At 35.3% G+C, this 23,331-nt stretch overlaps 4 protein-coding genes across 4 annotated transcripts; 1 reads left to right on the forward strand and 3 right to left on the reverse strand.

The window, feature by feature from the left end:
- Positions 1–13,861: 13,861 nt before the first annotated feature.
- Positions 13,862–16,156, reverse strand: LOC108852031 (uncharacterized). Its single transcript, XM_018625518.2, has 6 exons — positions 16,013–16,156; positions 15,730–15,924; positions 14,767–15,075; positions 14,474–14,635; positions 14,292–14,375; positions 13,862–14,186 (listed from the first exon to the last, which is right to left on the reverse strand). The coding sequence occupies exons 1-6, from the start codon at positions 16,049–16,051 to the stop codon at positions 14,079–14,081; spliced, it is 897 nt and encodes a 298-aa protein (XP_018481020.1). The 5' UTR covers positions 16,052–16,156; the 3' UTR covers positions 13,862–14,078.
- Positions 16,157–17,523: 1,367 nt separating this feature from the next.
- LOC108855029 (uncharacterized) lies at positions 17,524–19,216 on the forward strand. Its single transcript, XM_018628714.2, has 3 exons — positions 17,524–17,952; positions 18,028–18,301; positions 18,674–19,216. Exons 2-3 carry the CDS (start codon positions 18,047–18,049, stop codon positions 18,986–18,988), a joined length of 570 nt encoding a protein of 189 aa, XP_018484216.1. The 5' UTR covers positions 17,524–17,952; positions 18,028–18,046; the 3' UTR covers positions 18,989–19,216.
- Positions 19,217–20,190: 974 nt separating this feature from the next.
- Positions 20,191–20,646, reverse strand: LOC130511352 (eukaryotic translation initiation factor 3 subunit B-like). The gene has a single exon (XM_057008294.1). It carries the CDS (start codon positions 20,644–20,646, stop codon positions 20,191–20,193), a length of 456 nt encoding a protein of 151 aa, XP_056864274.1.
- A 57-nt stretch (positions 20,647–20,703) lies between these two features.
- Positions 20,704–23,319, reverse strand: LOC108855028 (arginine biosynthesis bifunctional protein ArgJ, chloroplastic). The gene is made up of 13 exons (XM_018628712.2): positions 23,160–23,319; positions 22,936–23,043; positions 22,656–22,853; positions 22,528–22,572; positions 22,386–22,436; positions 22,244–22,312; positions 22,100–22,158; positions 21,858–22,008; positions 21,690–21,776; positions 21,431–21,616; positions 21,282–21,359; positions 21,052–21,197; positions 20,704–20,983 (listed from the first exon to the last, which is right to left on the reverse strand). The coding sequence occupies exons 1-13, from the start codon at positions 23,226–23,228 to the stop codon at positions 20,830–20,832; spliced, it is 1,401 nt and encodes a 466-aa protein (XP_018484214.1). The 5' UTR covers positions 23,229–23,319; the 3' UTR covers positions 20,704–20,829.
- Between the last annotated feature and the right edge of the window lie 12 nt (positions 23,320–23,331).

Here is a 23,331-nt window from a genome sequence, read left to right on the forward strand (position 1 = left end):
ACAGAAAAGGAAATAAAAACCAAAGACAATGTAAAGTAGGAAGATATCCACGCTGCATCAGGTCACCCGGGGTTGGAAAAGATTCGACCCGAATCTTCAGGCTCATCACTCGCAATGTAAGGAAATAAGTGTTTTACGTTAAACACATCAGAACACCGAACATCGGACGGAAGAGAAACCTTGTATGCATTTGCATTCATCTTCTCCAAAACTTCAAGCGGCCCAATCTTCCTGGCTTTGAGCTTGTTGTAAGCGCCGGGTTTAAAGCGTTCCTTAGTTAAAACGGCCCAGACCTGATCCCCCACCTTGAACTGGACATCACGCCTATGACGATCTGCAGAAGCTTTATATTTAGCAGAAGAAACCTGTAAATTATCATGCACCTGACCATGAAGCTGAGCAAGCGACCCAACAAGTTCCACCGCATGAGCATTATCACGAGACAAGTCTGGAGCAACGCCTAGATCCAGAGGTCCTCTTGGTACAAGACCATAAACCACACGAAAAGGACAGAACCCAGTGCTACGATTGACAGCATGATTGTGAGCAAATTCAGCCTTACAGAGAATTGTATCCCAAGACTTTATATTATCACCAACCAGACAGCGTAACATATCCCCCAAAGTACGATTAGTCACTTCTGTCTGACCATCGGATTGCGGATGATACGCAGAGCTCATGTCAAGGCTAGTACGGAGCAGTTTCCACAATGAACGCCAAAAGTGACTCAGAAAACGTGAATCCCGATCAGACACAATAGACAAAGGAAGACCATGTAGTCTATAGATTTCTCGAAAGAACAGCTGAGCAACTTGCACCGCGTCGGTCGTCTTCTTGCAGGCCACAAAGTGAGACATCTTAGAGAAACGATCCACAACAACAAATATAGAATCATTACCGCGTTGAGCACGAGGTAGGCCAAGAACAAAGTCCATACTAATGTCTGTCCATGGCTGAGTGGGAATAGGCAAAGGCATGTACAACCCACTGTTGGACGCATGACCCTTTGATCTTTGACACACAACGCATCGTTCTACGTACCGCAAAACATCCCTGCGGAGAGTAGGCCAGAAGTAGGATGTAGCTACTAACTGAAGAGTGCGGTCGCGGCCAACATGCCCTTCTTCATGGAGTTCTTTGATCAGTTGCAGACGGAGGCTGCACGAAGGAACACACAGGCGATTGTCGCGAAATAGAAAGCCCTCATGAAGCACATAATCCGAATCGCGTCGTTCCTGGATGTCACGCCAAATAGAACCGAAGAAAGCATCTGATGGATATAAATCTGTAAAAGAAGCAAATCCAGGAACATCGAGCTGAAGTGTAGCAAGGAGAGAATGGCGTCTGCTAAGCGCATCAGCTACCTTGTTAGTGCGCCCGGACTGGTGCTTAATGATGAAGGTAAATTGCTGCATATATGCAATCCATGAGGCATGGCGAGCTGAAATTTTATCTTGACTACCCAGATGTTTAAGAGCATCATGGTCTGTATACAAAATAAATTCCTGATGAAAAAGATAATGCCTCCAATGTTTGATTGCTTGAACGATTGCGTAGAACTCAACATCATAAGTAATGTATCTTGCTCGTGAACCTGCTATTTTTTCACTGAAAAATGCGACTGGTTTGCCCTGTTGACTTAACACGGCTCCAATGCCCAATTTGCAGGCGTCACAATGTAACTCGAAGACTGTTGAAAAATCTGGCAACACCAGAATGGGGGCAGTCGTGAGTTTGTCCTTGATTGTTCGAAAGGCCTTATCTGCCTCAGGTGTCCAGACAAAGCTTGTTCCCCGCATACAGTCCGTCAGAGGGGCCGTAATGCTACTGAAGTGATGAACGAAGCGTCTGTAAAAAGAAGCGAGGCCATGAAAGCTGCGCACGGCAGTGATAGTTGTCGGAGTTGGCCAAGTTTTAATGGATTCGACCTTGCCAGGATCAACCTCCAACCCACGTGTAGAGACAATATAACCCAAGAACAAAGCTTCCTTGGCTCCGAAGACACACTTATGGCGTGCGGCAAACAATTTTTCCCGTCTCAAAACGGCCAGAACATCCGTTAAATGCTCGAGGTGGCTATGCAGAGAGGAACTAAATACTAGAATATCATCAAAGTAGACCACGACGAATTTGCCAATAAACGGACGCAAGGCTTGATTCATGACTCTCATGAATGTACTAGGAGCATTAGAAAGGCCAAAAGGCATGACTAACCACTCAAAGACACCTTCTCGAGTCTTAAAAGCCGTTTTCCACTCATCCCCTGGTTGTATACGAATTTGATGGTAGCCACTCTTAAGATCCAGTTTGGAGAAAACAGCTGCCCTCCCAATTTGATCTAGCAAGTCATCCAATCGAGGAATGGGAAAGCGGTATCGTACCGTGATCTTGTTGATAGCGCGGCTATCAACACACATTCTCCAAGTCCCATCTTTTTTTGGTATAAGAAGCGCCGGTACCGCAGTAGGACTCAAACTTTCACGAATGTGTCCCTTAGCTAGTAGCTCTTCAACTTGTCGTCTCAACTCATCATGTTCCTGAGGACTCATTCGATAATGAGGTCGATTCGGCAAAACCGCATTAGGTACTAAATCAATGCGATGTTGAATATCTCGCAACGGTGGTAACCCCAATGGTAACTCCTCTGGAAAAACATCATCGAACTTGGCAAGTAAATCTGTATAAGGGGTTTGTTCGGTCGCCTTCTCGCAAGACAACACTGGGACCGAAAGCAGAGCAAAAATTGTCGTATCAGCAGTAAGCTCAGCTTCAAATTCTGTCCGAGGAAGAGTAATGAGGGTATGAGGTGACGATGTGGGAGTCTGTGTAGCCGTGTCTGACTCGCACTGTGATTTGGATGGAAGAAGTGTGACTGTTCTGTCTTCAAAGGTGAAGCTATGTGTGTTTGTACGTCCATGGTGTGTGCTGTTGCGATCGAATTGCCACGGACGACCCAGCAGGAGATGACACGCGTCCATGGGAACAGCATCACAGAGAACCTCGTCTTTGTAAGAGCCAATAGAAAATGCCACCATCGCTTGTTTAGAAACAAACAAATCGGTGTCATTGTTTAACCATGCCAACTTGTATGGTGAAGGATGTGATTCTGTTTTGAGCCCAAGTTTCTGAACTGCATCACGAGAGATGACATTAGAGCAACTTCCTGAATCAATAATTAACTTGCATATCTTCCCCCGAATAGTACAAGTAGAGCGAAACAGGTTAGACCGAAGCCAAGATTCCTGAGAAGCTCGTGGTAGGAGGCAGCTACGTCGTAAGACCAAATTGACCCCTTTATCACCAGTGATAAGGTCCTCTAACTCCTCTTGATCGGATGGATATTCGTCAAACTTAGGATCTGTGTCATCGGTGTCGTGAATGACCAGCCCGCGGCGTTGTTGTTTTGTGCAAGCAGTTTGAATAACAGCGTAAGGCGTTCGTCCGAGCAGGTCGTGATGCTGCAATTGAATCTGTTGCCTTGTTCTCAGTAGTATTGGTGATCTGTCCATCTGTACCTGCAGGTGTGTCAGAAGAAGTAACTTGTTGACCTCGAGGTCGGGAGGAACTAGACGACCAGGAAGGACGAAGCTGGACTTCCATCGCTAAGGCGCGTTGATAAGCTTCTGAAACGGACAACGGGTTGAACTGTTGTAATGCGTTTTGTAGTTGAAGACGTAATCCCCCAATAAACCTTGCGATCAACTGAGATTCCAATTCCGGAGTTGGCACTCGAGATGCAAAGTGAAAAAAATCACTTGCATAATCTTCAAATGAACGGTTGCTCTGTCGTAGATTTTGCAATTTGTTATACAGAGTTCGTTCATAGTTAAACGGAAGAAAGTTGCGGCGCATGTGTTTAACAAGTCGTTCCCAAGAATCAATGCGGGGTTTGCCGGCCAGACGACGTGATTCCTTAAGTTGTTGCCACCATGCCATAGCGCGACCCTTGAAGCGGGTTACGACCAAAGAGACACGCTTATCTGGAGGTACCTGCCGAAATTCTAGGATCTCTTCCACCATATGAAGCCAATCAATAAAATCTTCTGGGTTTAGTGTGCCCAAAAACTCTGGAATTTCCGATTTAAAACTAGACTCCCAACGTGGAGTGTTTTGACGCTGGTCTAGTTCATCATGACGAGCATCGCGGCGGTTATCCTGTCGTGGATTACGTTGGTTGAAATTACGAGCAGCAAAAAGATTTTCTGCTAACTCGTCGTCTTCTGAATCATCTTGTTGAATGTTATGAGGTTGCTCTCGATGTTGTTGTTGATCTTGCGGGGCTGCACGACGGTCGTGTTGCGCCTGAAGGATGGTTGTCATAGCGTTTTCCACCGAAGTCTGTAACGCTGCTTGTAAACCTGTGGTAAAAGTCTCGAGCATCTGGCGTATTTCATCCAGTTGTTCGTCGGGTTTTCGTGGTGCCATGATCGCGGTTTCAGATTAAGAAATCCAAACCAGTAGTCTCTGATACCAACTGATGTAGCTCGCGCTACGGATAACACAATGAGCCTATTTAGTCTTAGAATTCCTAGGTCAAAATCTTCTTGTAATCGTTGAGAACACCAAGTTCTAGCCGAATGCAAGGGTAAAGAACACAAAGCTCTTCTATATTATAAATGCAAATCAAAACGTACCTCTCACAGATCAAGAGGTTGCGTATATATAACAAGAAAAAGACCTAAGTCTAAGAGGTTTCCAATCTAATGTCCATCCTTATCTTAAGTCATATTCCTAACTAGAAAATAATAACGTCAACACTAAGCAATAACAGAAAAGGAAATAAAAACCAAAGACAATGTAAAGTAGGAAGATATCCACGCTGCATCACTAACCACGTGTGTTTGGTCGGGTGGCACATGGTATCCCAAATATGTTTATAAGGGACATGGATTCGAATCTACATCAATTCAGATTTACTCATCCAAGTGGTCAAATGACAGAAATATTTTTCTTACGAGCAATCGTGTCTGGCAGCTGCTGATAGTCTGACCCCCAAAAAACTAATAAGGTGGGTTTAAATCCGCAAAATACCTCTGAATTATCAAAAGAAAAAAAAACTTAATGACTTGTATAATAACCGATTGAAACAATTTGTATATGATTTCTTGTCAATACATTAGTATCCAATAAATTAATAAAATTTTCATGTCTTTTTTTTTTTTTTTTGTCAACGTGTCTTTTATTTATTGTTGTTTAAGTGTTAGAAACATGTATATCATATCTCTTATATATTATTTGAGAAGAATTGCAATATTTGAGATATTCATGTAGAATTTTTTTTTTTAAGATTGGTCCATATAAATATATATTATATTTCTTATTAAACTAACCATAAAATAAATTATTAATATTCTTCTTCTTTTCTTGAATAAAAATTAGATAACTACACAATGTAATTAAAATATACATTATGACAATTATTAATATAAATTAATAAAGATATAGTAACAGTTTATGTATCATCTGTTATTTTTAAAAACATTATATTTTTAAAATAAATTATATAATTAGATGAATCATATGATAAAATTTATATTTTTTCATATATGTCATATTTTGAATTTTTAAAACTGTTAAAAAATTTCACACTGAAAATTTTGTGATCAATAGTTTAAATTTTTGGTATAACAAAATATAAAATTATTATAAAACTATATGTTTATGAAAAATTCATTTAATACTTATTAAAATTAATACATACATACATACATATATATATTAATGTTGTTTAAATTAAACTACATACCATATAAAAATACATTAATATTTTAGTTTTGAAATTTGTATAAACAATTATTTAGAACTTAGTATTTTAATTTTTAAAATTTGCAATGAATTTTTGAAACCGGTTTAATTTACTACTAAAAATTATTAAACGTCCAACATTTTAATTTTCATAAATAATTAAAAATTATTTATAAAAAGATACAAATAAGTACAAAATTATATGAATAGAAAATCTCATTTAATAGATATACATATTAAAATATATATATTAGATATCTATGTTAATATCATTTAAACATAATTGCATACCATATAAAATAAATAAAAATGTTTGGATTTATTTATCATAAGTTAATTGTAAAATAAATAAGAATGTTTGTTTTAATTTATGTAGACGTGCCAACTGAATTATATATGTAATAATTACTTACTTAGAAATTATTCAATATGTTTTTCATAATATGTAAAAAGTACAAAATGCAAAATAAATATATATAATATATGTAATAGTTACTTACTTAGCAATTATTCAATATGTTTTTCATAATTTGTAAAAATACAAAATGCAAAATAAATATATATAAAAATAATTTGTACATACAAAGTTCAATTCCACGCAATACGAGGATCTTAATCTAGTTTATTTATTATAACAAATTTTTAAAATAATGAACCTTAGCTTACTCAATTTTTTCACCCTTTCTCTCAGAGCCGCCACTTGATGTTTTGATAATTTTATATTATTCTTTGTTTATAGAAAACTGTGTAACCAATAATGTTTAGTATTTATTTTAAAGGATTGGTTGATTTATATTTTTAATGTTACTTTTTAGGAAAGAGTGTATACCTTAATTATTGTGCATACAACCAAAACATCAAATATATTGAAACAGAGGGAGTATATCTTAGTGTAGCATGCAAGTTGCCAGATCCCCATGTATCAAGTAGAAGTTTAGAACTAAATCTGTAAATAGTTCCGGTGCTGTGGACTCACATATTTATTCAACGCACGTTATGTTGTATCAATATTCTCTCTTTTGATTCATTTTCTTGATATTAACAAACGTAGTTAAGAAAGTAAAAGATAGGTGTTTCTATGCTAGTAATATCAATTAACAATTCATTTAATTTCGCTTAAAATGCATTGTTGTCGTAAAAGGCTCTTAAAACCCATTATATTTTTAGTTTAATGATGTTTTTTTCCTTTTGGCATGCTACATGCTCTCAGATATATGGCCACATTTGATGTTAACAGCATCGAAAAGGAAAAAGAAAAAGAAAAAGAAAAAATTGTCAACAATCGAGTCCAGTGGATGACTTCCTAATTTCTAAACAAGTCAAGAATAATGTCTTTCACATTTCGAGGGTGACGATAGACAGTTGTCAACAATAGTGTCTGTCTTTCACACTCGCATAAGGACAGATAAAATTTGTGTGGAATTCATGCACTTGCAAAAATCCCTATTTTATTTTGTATCTTCATACATAATTAAAAATTTATTAAATGTGCTTTTTACTAATATATTTTGGATCGAAATCCATACGTTTCTGTAACCAGACCATGTTATATAATCTTGTTCCAAATGATATTGGATGGTCTTATGGAAATAACTGTAATGGATGGTCAGAGTATAATGAAAGATAAATGGTGGATACTACGGCAAAATTTAGTAATTACAGTCACGAAATTGCTAAATGACGGAAAAACAATCCATCATATTAAAAAAATCTTCAAAAACTCTTGAATATGTACAAACAGATAATAACAGGTCTCAGAAAGAAATTTTAGAGGTATTCCAAAAATTACATGACGCATATAAAGATGAAGAGAACCAGTGACATCAGAAAAATCGGAATATGTGATCTTCATTAGGAGATCTTAATACAAATTTTATCACACTTTAACAAAGCAACATCGTGTTCGTAATAGGATTGTGGGGGCTACATGATGATACTAGAAATTGGATCACAAAGAATAAAGGTGTCAAAAAGTGGTAGTAGACTATTTCGAAAATTTATTTAGTACCACTTTCTCATCAGATTTAGATTGTTTCCTGGCGGAGATAACACCGTATATTACTTTTCAGATGAATCAAAGCCTACTAAGGATAGCGATGGAGGAAGACGTCCGACATGCTTTGTTTATGATGCATCTAGAGAAAGCTCCAGGACCAGATAAAATGACAGCTTTTTTTCAACATTTCTAACATATAATTAAGAAAGAATTTGTTGAGATGGTAACTAATTTTATGGTTTCAAGAGAAATGGATTCAAGGTTAAACATTACTAATATATGTATGATTCCAAAGACAGAGAGGCTTGCAAGGATGACAGAACTAAGGCCAATAAACCTATGTAATGTGGGGCACAAGATCATCTCGAAGGTTTTGTGTCAGCGTTTGAAAACTTGTCTCCCCTCCCTCACATTGGAAACTCAATCGGCATTCTTGGAAAAAAAGTTGATATTTGATAATATTCTTATAGCCCAGAAAATGTTTCATAGCTTGAAAACCAATAAAGCATGCTAAGAAAAGTATATGGTAATCAAAACGGACATGAGTAAAACTTATGATAGGGTGGAATGAGACTTTATCCATGCTCTTCTGCATAAAATGGGGTTTGATCTTCATTGGATTAAACTAATGATGGAGTGTATATCGTCGGTTCAATAACAGGTTTTACTAAATGGTCAACTGTGTGGTCTCATAATTTCACATAGGGATTTACGTCAAATGGATCATTTATCTCCTTATTTATTCATTATGTGTACTGAGGCCTTAATTGCAAACATCAAAAAAGCTGAGAGAGAAAAACAATAAACGGGAATGATGGTAGCCAAAGCGTGTCCATCGATATCTCATCTGCTCTTTGCACATGATAGTTTTTTTTGTAAGGCACAAAAAGAAGAATGTCGAACTATTCTCAGGATTTTAAAGGAATATGAGGCTGTATCGAGTAAATTCATAAATTTTTAAAAATCTTCAATTCAATTTGGACATAAGATTGAAAAATCCAACCGGCATGAATTGAAGGACATTTTGGGCATATATAATTTAAGGAGACTGAGATCTTACCTGGGACTGCTAGAAAATTTTGGAGGCTTTAAGATATAAGTTTTTAGTTTTGTGCATGATCGTTTAAATAATAGAATTAATGGTTGAACTTTTAAATTTTTCACTAAATAAAAAAAAAGTTATAATTAAATCAGTGTTATAGCCTTACCAAATTATATGATACCTTGCTATCGTTTACCAAAGATAATCGCAAAAAAAATCCACCAGTGCGGTAGCACAATTCTAGTAGAGTCCATGTGAAAGCACAAAAGGTATGCAACCTTTTGTTCCAAAGAAACATCCACAAAGTTATGACTCTTAACACATACTTTTCTTCCAAAGAAATCAGGACCTTTTGAATTTGTTTTTTCTCCTGCTGTTAGTACTCGAACTCATGAGTCATGTATGATCTTCGTACAGTATACACAGACAAACAGAAAGATTGTCTTAGATATCTATTTACTGGAAAATACATGAGAGACCAAAATATTGCTCATTGAGAATTAATTAATTTCATGTACGGCGTGCGGGCGTGCGGGTGTGCGATGTGGAGAACCGATCCAGATGACGTAGAACGGTAGAAGTAGTTGGCTGGTTTTAAATAATATTGGTATAACATCTTAGTCCAGAAAAACAATATTGGTATAACACGACTCAGACATCATCAGTCTTATCGCTGCTCCATGTTGCTTTATTTCTTAGGTGCGTTCTTCATCAGTCATAACCCTCTTACTTATATGCCTTATCTATTAACACCAGTCACCACCCATAGTCTTTTTAATAAATAATAGTATTCAGTCATAGCACGATTCGTCAAAGATTATGAGAAGAGCTTATTCAGATTTCATAAAACTTCGTGTTAAGTATATACTCATTCCGTTTTATTTTAATTGTAGTTTTAGATTTATGCACACAGATTAAGAAAACATATGATTTTGTATATTTTCAAAATATAAGCACAATTACCTATATATCTAACCACATTTTAACCAATAAAAAATAAAATGAAGAATTTTTTTAATAAATTTGCATTGAAATCCTAAAACGACACTTTTTTAAAAATGAAATTTTTTTTCTACAACACAATAAATCGAAACAGAGGGAGTATTACATTTTGCTGAAACAGGATAAAGATTTATATTGTTTGAAAGTAGTAATTTATAGTGTGCTGATGATGACTTTGTGTCGTAAAAAGTTTTTAAAGAGTGCCTAATTAAAATGAATATTACCCAATTTTGTTTTCAACTACTACAATGTCGATGAACTTATGGTCTTAAAACAAAGTTCTATTTTGATGGCTAACTAATTATTTCAGGATGGGTACGGATTAAATATTCAGATTTTTAAAAGTATTCATGATCCAATATGTTTGTTCGAATAATTAGTTATCCAATTTAGTTCATAATTACCTGGATATTCAGAATATTTTGTAATTCTTTTATTTTGATATTTGGTCTGATCTATACAAATAAAATTAAAATTCAATAAATTTAAAATAATATAAAATAATAATATTTTATTACAAAATAAAAATCTGTTTATCTTTAAAACTTATAGTAACTAATATTATAAGTTTAATAAGTAAAAACATAAAATCTAATAATTGCATGTTTTATATGTATAATAAAATATATGTATTTATATGCATATAAATGACTAGATTGGAATATTTTTATAAAAAATTTATGGGCCCGGTTGTTGATGACTGTGGTCTTAAACAATTTGTTAAAGAAAAAAAATTTGTAGATTTTTGTTATAGTTTTAGATTTTATTACTCTATAATTTTATAGAAAACTCTAAAATTATTGTGGATATTTGGTTCTACAAAACACTTGCACAAATATAAGTTATTCAATAGCTGGGATTTTAAAAAAAATATTAAAGTTTAATTGTTTTGAGTTTAAAGTTATAGAAATAAATAAAGATGTGGACAACACCTACAACAACTACAAATCATACCATATATTTGTGATTTGTTTGAAATCTTATAGATATTGGATATTATTGTTGTTTGTTTTGGCTCTATAAAACACTTGTACAAATGTAGGTTATTCAATAGCTGTGATTTTAAGAAAATTATTAAAGTTTAAGGGGTCGATTGGTAAGGGGTATAACTTTATGTTTTTTGCTTTAAAAATTTATCTGTAAGTTTTTTTGGGTTGCGGCTATTTTTTTCTGTTGTAGATTTATTTTCAAAAATAATTGAAAGCACTAAATAAAAGTTGTAGAAAAATTGATTTCTAAAGCTAATATATTTCATTTTAAAAGTTTTTTGCTATAATCTAAATCATGATTATATTACAAAAATGGCTTTAGAAATAAAATTATCTTTATACATCATCTATAGTTCTTACCAACCAACCCTTAATTGTTTTGAGTTTAGAGCTATAGAAATAAATGAAGATGTGGACAACATGTACAACAACTGCAAATCACACAATATATTTGTGATTTGTTTCAAATCTTATAGATATTAGATATTATTGTTGTTTGTTTTGTAAAGCTATGAATATCTAAATATTTTGTTCAAGTCAAACAAATAATGAATTAATGAATCAAAATCTGCAGATATTATGTTACGTTCTATCGACCATGTGATTAAATCGACAATGTATGTGTTATAGTGGTCCCATATTATACAGTGTCAGCTTTAATTTACCCGTATTTTACTTTTTATATAAATGAATATTATTTAAATTTTTATCATATTTTTAAATTTTCAAACACAACAGTCAAATAATTTATGTATTGTAAAAAATAGTGATCCGTGTATGCTATTAAATTTTTGACAAATTAATATTGACCTATTGATGTTTGAATAATATTTTTTAACATGATTTTTTTTTTCAAATGTAATAAGAATTTAAATATTTTGATCATATATGGACCATATGATGAGATGTAGATATGTTAGTAAAAAAATATTTGGTTATAAATATTAAACGTTGTTTTACAAATAATTCAATGATATTAAAATTCAATATTAAATTTTCTTATCGAAAATAATTAATAGTGATCTAAATGGTTAAATATATATTTTAGAAAATTTTAAAATATATAATCTTAGGCGATATTTAATTATATTAAAAAATAATATTCAGTTACAAATATTTCCTATTGCTCTATAAGTAATTCAAAGGTATTTAAATCTTAGCATATATATATCTTATTCATCAAAATAATTAATGTTAAGTTAAACATATACTTTAGGAATATTCATAATATTTTTAATATCGAATTTAAACTTGAATTTTGTTCAAAATAATTAATGGTGACATTATCCAAGTTTAGTATTATTAAAATCAATTTTAAATTTGAATATTCCCTAAAAATAGCTTATTTATTTTAGGAAATATATTTAATACAAAAATTTAGCTAAATCTAATTTAGGAAATGATTTAATAAATTAGGAAAAGATATGAATTGCTTAAATGTAGATTATTAGATACTTTAGTGGTATAGACTTGTAAATAAGTAGGAAATTTTAGAGTTATTTTATATTTGTAGTTCTATTTTAATAATGTAAGATTTTCTTTTTGAAATAGATTTAATTTATATTTTCTTTTAATCAACAAATTATGTACATAGATCCATGATCTTCTCAAACCAACTATTTGAAGTTAGGTTAACTAGTTCCTTTCTTTGATGGTGCTTGACCTCGGATCTTCAAAATGTATTTTATCCATAATTTTTTTCCTATTCTTAACAGAAAAGTTTTTGAGTTTTAAAAAATACTTCGTGTAGGTTTTTACTATTATTACAAATCGACAGTAACAGAGTCGGCAAAAGCTTCTCCATTTTTCAATTTATATCTATACTAATTTATAAACTAAAAATTTAGTAGACAATATACAGTGTGTAAGCAAATGACACTTGAGCTACAATAGTTGACCCGGTCCCTCCCATATGGCTACAATAGCTGACCCGAGCTCTCCCATTTGGCTACAAAACTTGACCCGGCCCCTCCCATTTGGCTCCTTTTTCCCTTTTCCAATAGATTAAAAATCAATAAATTCAAAAGAAAAAGAAAGTACAAAATGGACCCGGCTCTCACCCAGCTACTTAAAATAATGACCGAATACTCCAATTGCACGTTTTTGTTTGATAGTTCAAAAGTAATTCGTATCCAGTGACACCGCCAGACGGCCTGATTTGGATGATGGCGATGATGACCATGACGTTTTGTTATATTTGAATTACATTTTGACAAAGAAAAAGAAAGAAAATGGAAATATGCGTCAGACACATTCAACAAGAGTAAGATAAGAACTAAACTAAAAGAAATGCAGAAGGGAAAAAAAATATGTTGTCATAGATAAGAAACTAACACCTAAACCCTAAACATTTGTTTTGATTTTGTTTATTTTCTTCACTTCTGCGCAGGTTACCTTCAGGGCCGGCTTATAGCATGGGATAAGGGGTGTAGGCCCCGGGGCCCAAATGTTTTTTTTCTAAAATAGTGTTAAAATGGGGTCCATATTTTTAAAAAAATTATGTATCAGGGCCCAAAAATTTTAAGTTACCTATAGATATATGTAAAAGTAATATCAAAAAATATTTTACCCAAGAGCCCATAGATTCTTTGAGCCGGCCCTGGTTACCTTCAGCTCTTTTAAAAACAGCAACACGCTGGTTTTTGCGTAGTGTTCCAGCATATTGGCCAGCTTGGTTGATCTTGATTGTTTGTGACTGCAAGAGTAGGACAGAAAATTCTGAGTGATAATTTATCATAGGCCACACCAAATTGTTGTAGAAAGCCATAATGCATTTAGGTAAATGAGCTGGGATTGAATATAAAACTTAACGTCCAATACAAGTTGGTTGCTCTACATCCCCACTACAACATGACAAGACTATGGAAGTAAAGACTAAAGCAAAGGAGATCACTGATACATTATCTGCAACTACAAGGCATTTGGAAAAGAAAAAAAAATCACTGAAATGAGAGAACGGGGAGAGGGAAGCTAGATCTGGTCGTTGTAATATCGTATACATGGCGCAGTTTAGTTCTACCATATCTGACTTTCAGCTATGCCCATATTTAATATTCACGAGCTTTACAAGTATCCAGAAACTATGAATGAAACACAAACTTATTTTTGATTATTGACTAATGAACATTACATGTAAGTTCATTTATCCTACATGAACACATAAAACATATGAATACATTTCATGTGAACCTATTTGTTTATTATGGATAAAGAAGATGATCATGGATATTATTTCATCATTTATTAGGACAACTTGATTAACTTGTGATTCCATATCTCCAAATCTTGACTTCCAAAATCAAGATTACGCTTGAATAGAGCCTTTCATCACGGTCACAGCTTTTCCAGTGAGAAAAACTCTCTGCTTCTCCTTATCGTAACGAACCTTCAGTGATCCACTCCTACGTGAAGCCTGCGAACAAAATTTATCTGACTGTGTTAAACTCTTTGTTCCTTCTTAGCTTTCAAAACATTAATAAGTTTGAGAGAGTAAGAGAGTGAGAGAGAAATAAATCACCGAGTAAGCGACGAAATCACACTTGTTCATCTTGAGGCTCCAGTAATGTGCTAATGGACAATGTGCACTTCCACATACAGGGTCCTGATGGAACAAAGAGAGAGCCAAACAAAAAGATGTTAAGTTATAAAGACTTTGTGTTTTGTTTGTGCGTACAGAAGTAAGATGATGAGGATTTTAACCTCATCCACTCCTAATCTGGGGGAAAAGAAACGACTGCAAAAATCATACACAGATCCTTCAGGAGCAGCAGCTGTAACAATGATCAATTTTCCTGGACATTTTGAAATTTCATCCATGTTTGGCTTTAGTTCAGTGACAGCTTCCCAAGATGGAAGCTCAACCTGTAACCAGATGAATAAAGATAATCATTGGTTTTGGATATTAGAGCAAAAATACACTTATTTTAGTGCTATTTAATTTTAAGGCATTTCTCAAAAATATATGGAAAATGTCTTTTCTTAATAACGCATACAACGATCTTTTCGGAGATAAATTTATCAGTTGTGGACTTCGTGGTTCCTCGGACATCAACAATGGTAGCTCCGTTCAAGGCTTTGGAAAACATGGACTTGATGTCACTTGCGTTGTATAACTCACAAGTTGGAATCACAGGGAAGTTCATTTCGACCAAGAACGATCCTCCTTTTACTGATGTATCTGGAACTCGCTTGGCTGTAAGAATACCTGATTGTGTTACAAACTCGACCTTGTCTGAATCGACCAAACCGTTTGAGAAGAGGCTATAAGCAGATGCCAAAGTTCCATGACCACAGAGATCCATCTACACATTAATGAACGAGTTTTAATTAATCCCTAGTATGTTTATAATAATTACGAATTAATCCAACAATTAAGGACAAACTGTCTTTTAGTATGTGCAATTAGAGCACTCGAATCAGACCATAATACTTAAATTATTGTTTTTGAATAAATGAATAATTTAGGACCTAAACTTTATATTTTAATTATATTTCTAAATTTTTTGCCTACCATTTTTAAAGCTGAAAATATATAGCTGAAACTATTAATTTAAAATTTTATATCATTACTTTTTAAATATATTGTTAATAGTTTTCTTGAATAAAGTCTAGAAATGGTTACACTTATTATACCTAACCAAAATAAACGGACAATTGAAAGCCCTTTTTCAAGAAAAAAAAAAAAACGGACAAACAAATGATACATATCAACATGACTCCTATGAAAATATATGGCTTATTTTCAATGAATATGAACACTTCTAAAATATTGTATTTTTGTTAATTAGTTTTGGTTATTTTATTTTCTTTTTTTGAAAAAGCCATTTAGTGTTGGTTCTTAAGAGTAAGTCTAACTCTAGAGTCGTACTCGCGAATTCGAGATCATTTTTCTGTCAAAACATTCAACGGTCCAATTCAGTCAACCTCAAAAAAAATGAAGTCAAAATTTGCCAAACCTCGAGAGAAGGGGTAAACCACCGGAGACGGAAGCGACCATCGTGACCAGTAATGGGAGACACAAAACAAGTTTCAGAAACGTTAAACTCTGCGGCAAGAGACTGAAGCCATGCGTCGTCTCTCTCATGGTCCTCTTCAAGAATGCAGACTGCTGCTGGGTTCCCTCTGAAAACTGACTCAGTGAATGCATCAACCTGTTTTTAGTAACATTTTATCAATCTTAATAAACTAAAAAGAAGAAGGAAATAAAGGTACAAAACTACATTATTAAAAACAAGATACCATAAAGTAGTTCACAGGCTTATTCATGATCATAGCCATATCTTTTCTTTTACTCTTTTGGTTTTCTATACACCTCTCAGTGTTGACTTATATACGCAAAAAAACGCAGCCGTGGAATAATTATCTGTTAATTAAAATAATAAAGGATAACTTGGGAGACAACCAGCCGCAAAATATTACTCGTTTAAAACCCATACGAGAGTACTCATTCAACTTGAACTCAAATTCTACTCTTCTACCACTTGAATTTATTTAAAAATCATTACATATCTTTTTTTTTTTTTTGAACTTAAAATCATTACATATCTTGAAACAAAATCTAAGTTTTTCCAATCTTAGTTTTACTACCTCAAACTGCAGTTGGATGCAAGTATTGTTCTCTTTTAGTTACTGAGATATTCTTTATACTGATTATAAGAATTTATGAAATATAACTCTGAAATTATATTAAAAGTTAAGCAAAAAGCTAACCAAAATTGATATATGTAAACAGTATAGTATAAGAATTAACATTTTCTTAATTTTAATTTAGAATATCTGGACAGACAGATTCACGCATTATTTCAAATCATGCTTCGTACCTTTTTTTTTTTGGAAATAGAAAACAATATTTTTCTTGAATATGGATTTCAAACATAAAATTTAGCAAAGTTGAAAACTGATATGGCGTGGACCATTTGGTGTACAATTTTATGTAATAGTCAATATTTTCATGCTCTTCACCAATCTTCGGAAAAAAAAAAAGCAATTTAGGAATTAGGAGTTAATATTCTCTTTTTATGGTTTACAAAAAAAAAATATATTCTCTTTTTATTAGCAAAAAGAAAAAAGAGCCTTTCTCATGCCACGAAATACACGTGGAAAATAAAACATACAACAAACATGTCAGCAGATCAGACAAGATCTTAATAGTGTACAGGTAATGAGTAAAAGCAATGAAGTGATCAATCAATTTAGCTGTCAGAAAATCAAAATCACATTAATTATGGATATCCATTTGATTGTGCAATCCCCCTCCCCCTTTTTTTTATGTCATCACTTTATAAACGTGTATAAATATTTTGTAATGTTAAAAGAAGAATATACCCTGGAATATTACTCTTTTTGACATCTTTGACAGCAAAGACAAACTCTGGAATATAATTTGCAGCAGATATGGAGCTATTAATTCGGAGACAGCTAAGTCAGCTATGGTTGAGAATTTAAGATTTGAATCTGTAATCAGTTTACTTCATGTAGCTGGTATCAACCTTACTATACGGATATTTTCTAATGGGCCTCGTTATTATTTTATCTTGGGGGGTCTTTGAGACACGTAATGCTCTAATGGGCCGAGAACAAATAGCTCGGTGCCACCTCAATCATCATCATAAAGAAACGTCTTATAACCATTAGAGTATAACATGTCTCGACTCAAGGCCCATAAAGAAAAGTCTTACCCATGGGACACGTGTACAGTCCTGATTTCATCAAACATAGCCCGCCACCTCAATCATCAATCATTTCTTCTTCATCTTCTTCGTTGTCGTCTTCTCAAATTAGCTTCATCTTCTTCCTTTGAACTTTTAATCTGGTTTCCACGATCCGATCTTAGGTTTTTCGTGTCATATCCTCTCTTTCATCCCGCATCGAAGTTTCTTCTGAGATCTCTGCGTTTTTTTAATTGGAATCGAAATTAGAGAATTAGGGCTTTTTTCCGTTGGGTTTCGAAGAGCATAAGATAAAGAATGCCTTCGGTGCCCTCTAAGCTTCTCCTCCTCCTCCTTTTGATTCCTTCTTTGACTCCTTATCACTCTGGTTTGTCCTCCAATCGTTGGCGTGGTAATCTTAGTTAACGTTGCTCGATTCTACCTCCTTTTTAAAACCTTCAACAAGCAAAAAAAAAGTTCCTCCCTTTTTTTTCGGCGTTGATCGATTTGCAAGTTTACAACCCACAAAAGGTATGAGCTTTCTCGTCTCTGTGAATCTCCTGTTACTCGTGGTAATAATAACTTTTGAACTTGGTTTGTGTGCAGTTACTATAGTTAGTTGGATATGAGCTCTGTTTGTGGTGGTGAGTTGGATTTTAAAGATGCTGACTTTGAGATCTCGGCTTCGAGTCCTCCCACGCGATGCTCCTCTGATGGCTCGAAGCATTCCTCGCATCATGCTGGATCTGATGATTCTCAGGAGTCTGATGGAGATGAAACTGGTTATATAAACCAAACCGGGGGTGATGAATCAGCCTTGGAGTCTTTACCTCTCAAGTCTTCAGATGATGAAGACAAGGATGAGAACCTTACTACTACTGTAAGTCACAGCCTATGTCAGCTCAATAACTAAACATGAATTCATGTTTCTATTTTTATCTGTATCAGCTGGTATTTATAATGTTCTTATTGCCAAGTTACAAGTTGTGTATCATCTCTTGGTTTGAAAGGTTATAGTAGTTTAGTTGTTTTACCTAAGGCTCGTGGAACATTGATATGTCCCTTATGTGGTTTGCTAGTTTAGCAGTTTGGTAGTATGTTCCTGAAAAAAATGAAATCATGTCTACAAGAGTGCATATATTATTCAAACAAGGAAAAAAACATTTGATTAAAGATTATCTACAAGAGGCTGTATATCCAGTCTTCCCCTGGTTGTCTACTCTTTCTCAACTGTTTGTTTAATTGTCAGCAGACACCAGTTGTTCTCATCCCTGCCGTAAAAGGCAGCCGGGAGAAGCATGGCTTGTCACTGAAGAAGTCGAGTGTTTCATGGGCGGACGACGTGTATGATCCTCCTCCCTCCATAGCCTCGCACACAAGACACAAGAAGCAGCCGCAGAAATCCAAAAGCAAAGACAGCCACAAGAAGACCGGGAAGAAAGGGCAGAAGAACAAAGACAGCTCTTCTTCTCGTAGTGGCAAGAACAAGAAGCAAGCTTCTCGCAAACTCAGTTACGAAAAATTTGATTGGGTTACTCAGATGCCTATAGTTGCAGCATCTTCTTAAATGGCACTGCCTTCTCTAATAGTCAAGCAGATCTTCATCTCACATCTATGAGCTTGCCTCTTTCCTTTGTCTAATAAATAATAAAATAACTTAATGTGTGTGTTTGTTTCCTGTTGAGTTTTTAAAAAACTTTTCTTATGGGTAATGGTTGTTACTAAACACTATTGTGCAGCTTTTGTTTAAATTTATTGCATGTGAAGAATAACTCAATGAAACCTTGTTATTGAACTGACATCTTTATTTGAAGCAATATGAGTTTTATAAATTTGAGATCATAACACAACAATGGAACATTAAACTAAGAGTCTCGGTCTCAGGAGGTATACTCAGCATTGATCTTGACATAGTCATAGCTAAGATCACACCCCCACGCCTTTCCGGTGGCTGCGCCTTCACCTACTGTTAAATCCATTGTAGCAGTTCCATGAACCTCGCCCGCTTTCTTGAGGTAGTCACTGGTTCCATCCCATGAAGGCGTATGTCTTTGACACGGAAGATCTGAAGCTTGATCCATCTTACCAAGAAAACTGGGATGACATGATAATCAATGTAAGCTTATTCAACTGGGATCCGTCTGAGCCTAAGTTTCTTTAAAGCCGTTCCAGGATGGTTGTCTCAGCTTCTGCGTCTTCTTCAAGGCTTACCAACAAAACTTATTCAAAGGTCAGTGTAGAGGAACAACTCAGCGGCAATGCGGAGGAAGTTAATCTAGCATAGTGATGGAAGCCAAATCACCTGCAACTTTATTATATTATTATCATAATCTATTAGGTTAAGACCATTACAAGTGCTGTTTCATGTATAGCTTTGATTTGCTTTTGCTGTCTGGTTCATAAACATAGCTTTATAATACCCTCCTGTGGAAAAGAACCTTGTAAAAACATGAAGAGACACTGTATAATAAGCAAGAAACATACAAATCTGTATAACAAGATACTATCATATGCAACAAACACAACAGAAGTACAAAAGCTTTAAGCAAGTGTACAGAAAAGAAAGAAGAAGCCCTAATAAACATAAATTCATTAGCTTCAAAGAGACTCCATTTGGAACTAATTTACCATTACCACCAAACCATTCATTGTCGATACATTTTAAAGGAACAGATAAAAGTGATCCAGAGCCAAAAATCAACATAGCAGAGAAGTTGACAAATAAAACACAAAGTTTAAATACTTGCAAATATTAGTTATCACGAGTTTTCAGAACCATGATTCCGCAGTCTCCACAAGGAACTTCTTCCTTTTCTGCACTAAGTCATCATCTATGATTCCTCCTCTGTAGGGGCGCCAATCCATCTGTATTAAAGGATAGTCACACTGGTGATAATAAAGAAAATCACCACTGGAAGACCACACATGAAACCTCTCAAGAGGGTCACCCACTTGACCGTAACTTTCATCGAACTCCTCCTGTGGTATGGTAAAAGCCGTTGCAACGTATCTTCCACTCGGATCCCAAACAACATTGTTAGCCTTCAAGTGTTGCTGCACTCTAATAGTTTGCTTGCGCTCTACGTCGAAAAACTCAAGCTTTCCACCGAAGCAAGCTTTCAGTCCAGCGAGAACTATGAGCTTGCCTCTCGGCGACCAAAAGAGGGCATTGGCTTGCTTGTTGTGCAGAGTAAACAGCTCCGTGACCTTTCCATGTGCCTCCATGGAGTAAACTTGTGATCTAAAACACTATTGTGAAAGATTTTGTTGAAATTTGTTGCATGTGAATAATAACTCAATAGAGCCTTGTTATTGACTTCACGTGACATTGTCTTTATTTATAAAGCAAAAATGAGTTTGTAAAACTGAAATCAATACACAAATGAAACCGTGACTCTCGGTCGGTCTTCAGGAGGTATACTCAGCATTGATCTTGACATAGTCATAGCTAAGATCACACCCCCACGCCTTTCCGTTGGCTGCACCTTCACCTACTGTTAAATCCATTGTAACAGTTCCATGAACCTCGCCAGCTTTCTTGAGGTAGTCACTGGCTCCATCCCTGTAACATTTGTGTAAGAAACTTCGTTTTGCCACTGAGAGACAAAATCAGTTGTAAAGATAACAAACCTGTCAAAAGGAAGAGGTTGACCACTCTCCATGAGCGAGAACTCTCCAAGTGAGATCCTAAGCTTATCCATCTGGAAAGGAACCCCGGCGTAGCCAGCAGCTGCAGCTATGCGTCCCCAGTTCGGATCTCTCCCATACACAGCTGCCTGTCACAACCATCAACGGCAGACATTTACTATTAGTTAGAAACATTATTATCATTCATGTAATGTCTATTTCTAATCTCATACTTTGACAAGTGAAGAGGAAGCCACCGAGCGTGCAATCTTCGCTGCTTCAGCTTCAGTTTCTGTTCCTCGTACCGTTACCTGGTGTGATATATTGTTTTTACACGTTAATTTGAATCAGAGAGTTGGAAGAAAACGCTTTTTTCACTAACCTCAATGAGACATGTTGCGCCTTCGCCATCCCAAGCTATTGATTTAGCAAGTCCTTGCATCACCGCATCAAGGCATGCTTGAAGCTGTGTAGCTTCCTTACAGTTCAAAGAAGATATAAAAGGTGATCCAGATAGTCCGCTCGCCAAAGCAATGACCGTGTCGTTAGTACTCGTGTCCCCATCTACCTATAATAATAATACCATACTTGTCATTAACCAGAGCCTGGAAATGAAGAGCTAAATAAAAGGTGTAACTTACAGTGATTTGGTTGAAACTTCGGTTTACTGCAACCTTTACCATTTTTCTCCAGATATCACTCTCGACAAGAGCGTCCGTTGTGATGACCTGTGAAAGACAAACATCAACGTATGTATGTACGTCTCAACGACTATGTGGGATTGTGGCTAATAAGCTAAAAGAACATACACCTAGCATAGTTGCCATGTTTGGATGGATCATCCCGGAGCCTTTAGCCATACCTCCAACTCGAACTGTGGTTCCTCCAACCTGTGATTCAACTGCGACGCTCTTGCTTACAAGATCTGTTGTCGTGATTGCTATAGCAGCAGAATCTGCCCTGTATATATATATCAAATTTTGATTTGGTCTAAGAGAATGTTCCAGTGGCTTTATATTAAATAAGAGCTGAAAGAGACAAAAATAATTACTGTTCAACAGAGTCTGACATGGAGTTGACTAGTGTTGGAAGTGCTTCGATAAGCTCTTTCTGTAAAAACATTATTTAGTTAGTTAGGGAGGGGAGAAACACACAAGTGATGCAAAGTTAACTACAACACTCAATATGTTGATACCTTTTTAATCCTGTGACCAATAACCCCAGTTGACTCAATAAGTACTTCCTCTGGATTCACTTTAAGTAGCTGCAACAATGCTGAAAGAGATAAGAGGTTTGAAGTAGACACACACGGGATGAAAAAGACACAAAGACATTACCGTGGCAAGTGAACCAACACAATCTAACATATCTTGGTAACCAGCATCACCCTGCAAAAAAAAAAAAGAAAGAAACGGAATGATATAACAATTAAGTGATGCATAGATAGAGACCTCTACTTATTATTGAAACCTATCTTACCGTAGCTGCATTGGCTTGACCAGCATTAATCAACACTGCACGCGCCTGTATGATTTTTCCAGAAAAACTTACTGATTTCAAAAAGCACAAACATGATTTGGGACTAACGGTCTAGATGATTGTTTTACCGTTTTGGAAGTCTCGAGAACCTTCTTGCAGTAAACAACAGGAGCAGCAGCGACCACATTCATTGTGAACACTCCTGCAGCTACAGCGTCGACATCACAGGTGACAAGAGCGAGATCAGGCTTCTTCCCTGAAGCTCGTAACCCAGCGTACATACCAGCAGCTTTGAACCCTTTAGCAGCTGTGACTCCACCAGCTACCTATAAACAAACAAAACAGCCAAAAAAGATTAAACATTTCGAAATTTTTTAAAGAGAGTTTTGGAAGAAGATGTGTCTGTACCTGTTTCCACGAGCCTTGGGGTAAATAGATTGGAGCTGCTGATATGTCAGTGGTGGTTGCCACTGCGAATACTCTTAGTTCTCCTCTCCGCGGAGACGCCATAAAGCTCTGCCACATTGAAAGGGAAAAAACTCGAAAGTGTCAAACTTTTGTTCTTAAATCGGCGATTAATCAAAAGGGGGTTGGTTGGTCGAAAGAGAGAGATGGAGAGTGAAAGAAGAGACCTTTGGGGAGAAGAAATGGGGAAGCTTGAGGGATGAGGAGGAGAAGTGAGTGTGGTAACATGAATTCATCTTCTTCTTTCTTGAGAATGAACTATCGCCAAGGAGGAAAGCTCCAAGATTTTTTGATTTTTAATTGGTACTTTGTATGTCTGAAAATTAAACCTTAAACCCT

Source organism: Raphanus sativus, chromosome 4, assembly GCF_000801105.2.
Source record: "Raphanus sativus cultivar WK10039 chromosome 4, ASM80110v3, whole genome shotgun sequence".
In the NCBI taxonomy this organism is placed as follows: domain Eukaryota; kingdom Viridiplantae; phylum Streptophyta; class Magnoliopsida; order Brassicales; family Brassicaceae; genus Raphanus; species Raphanus sativus.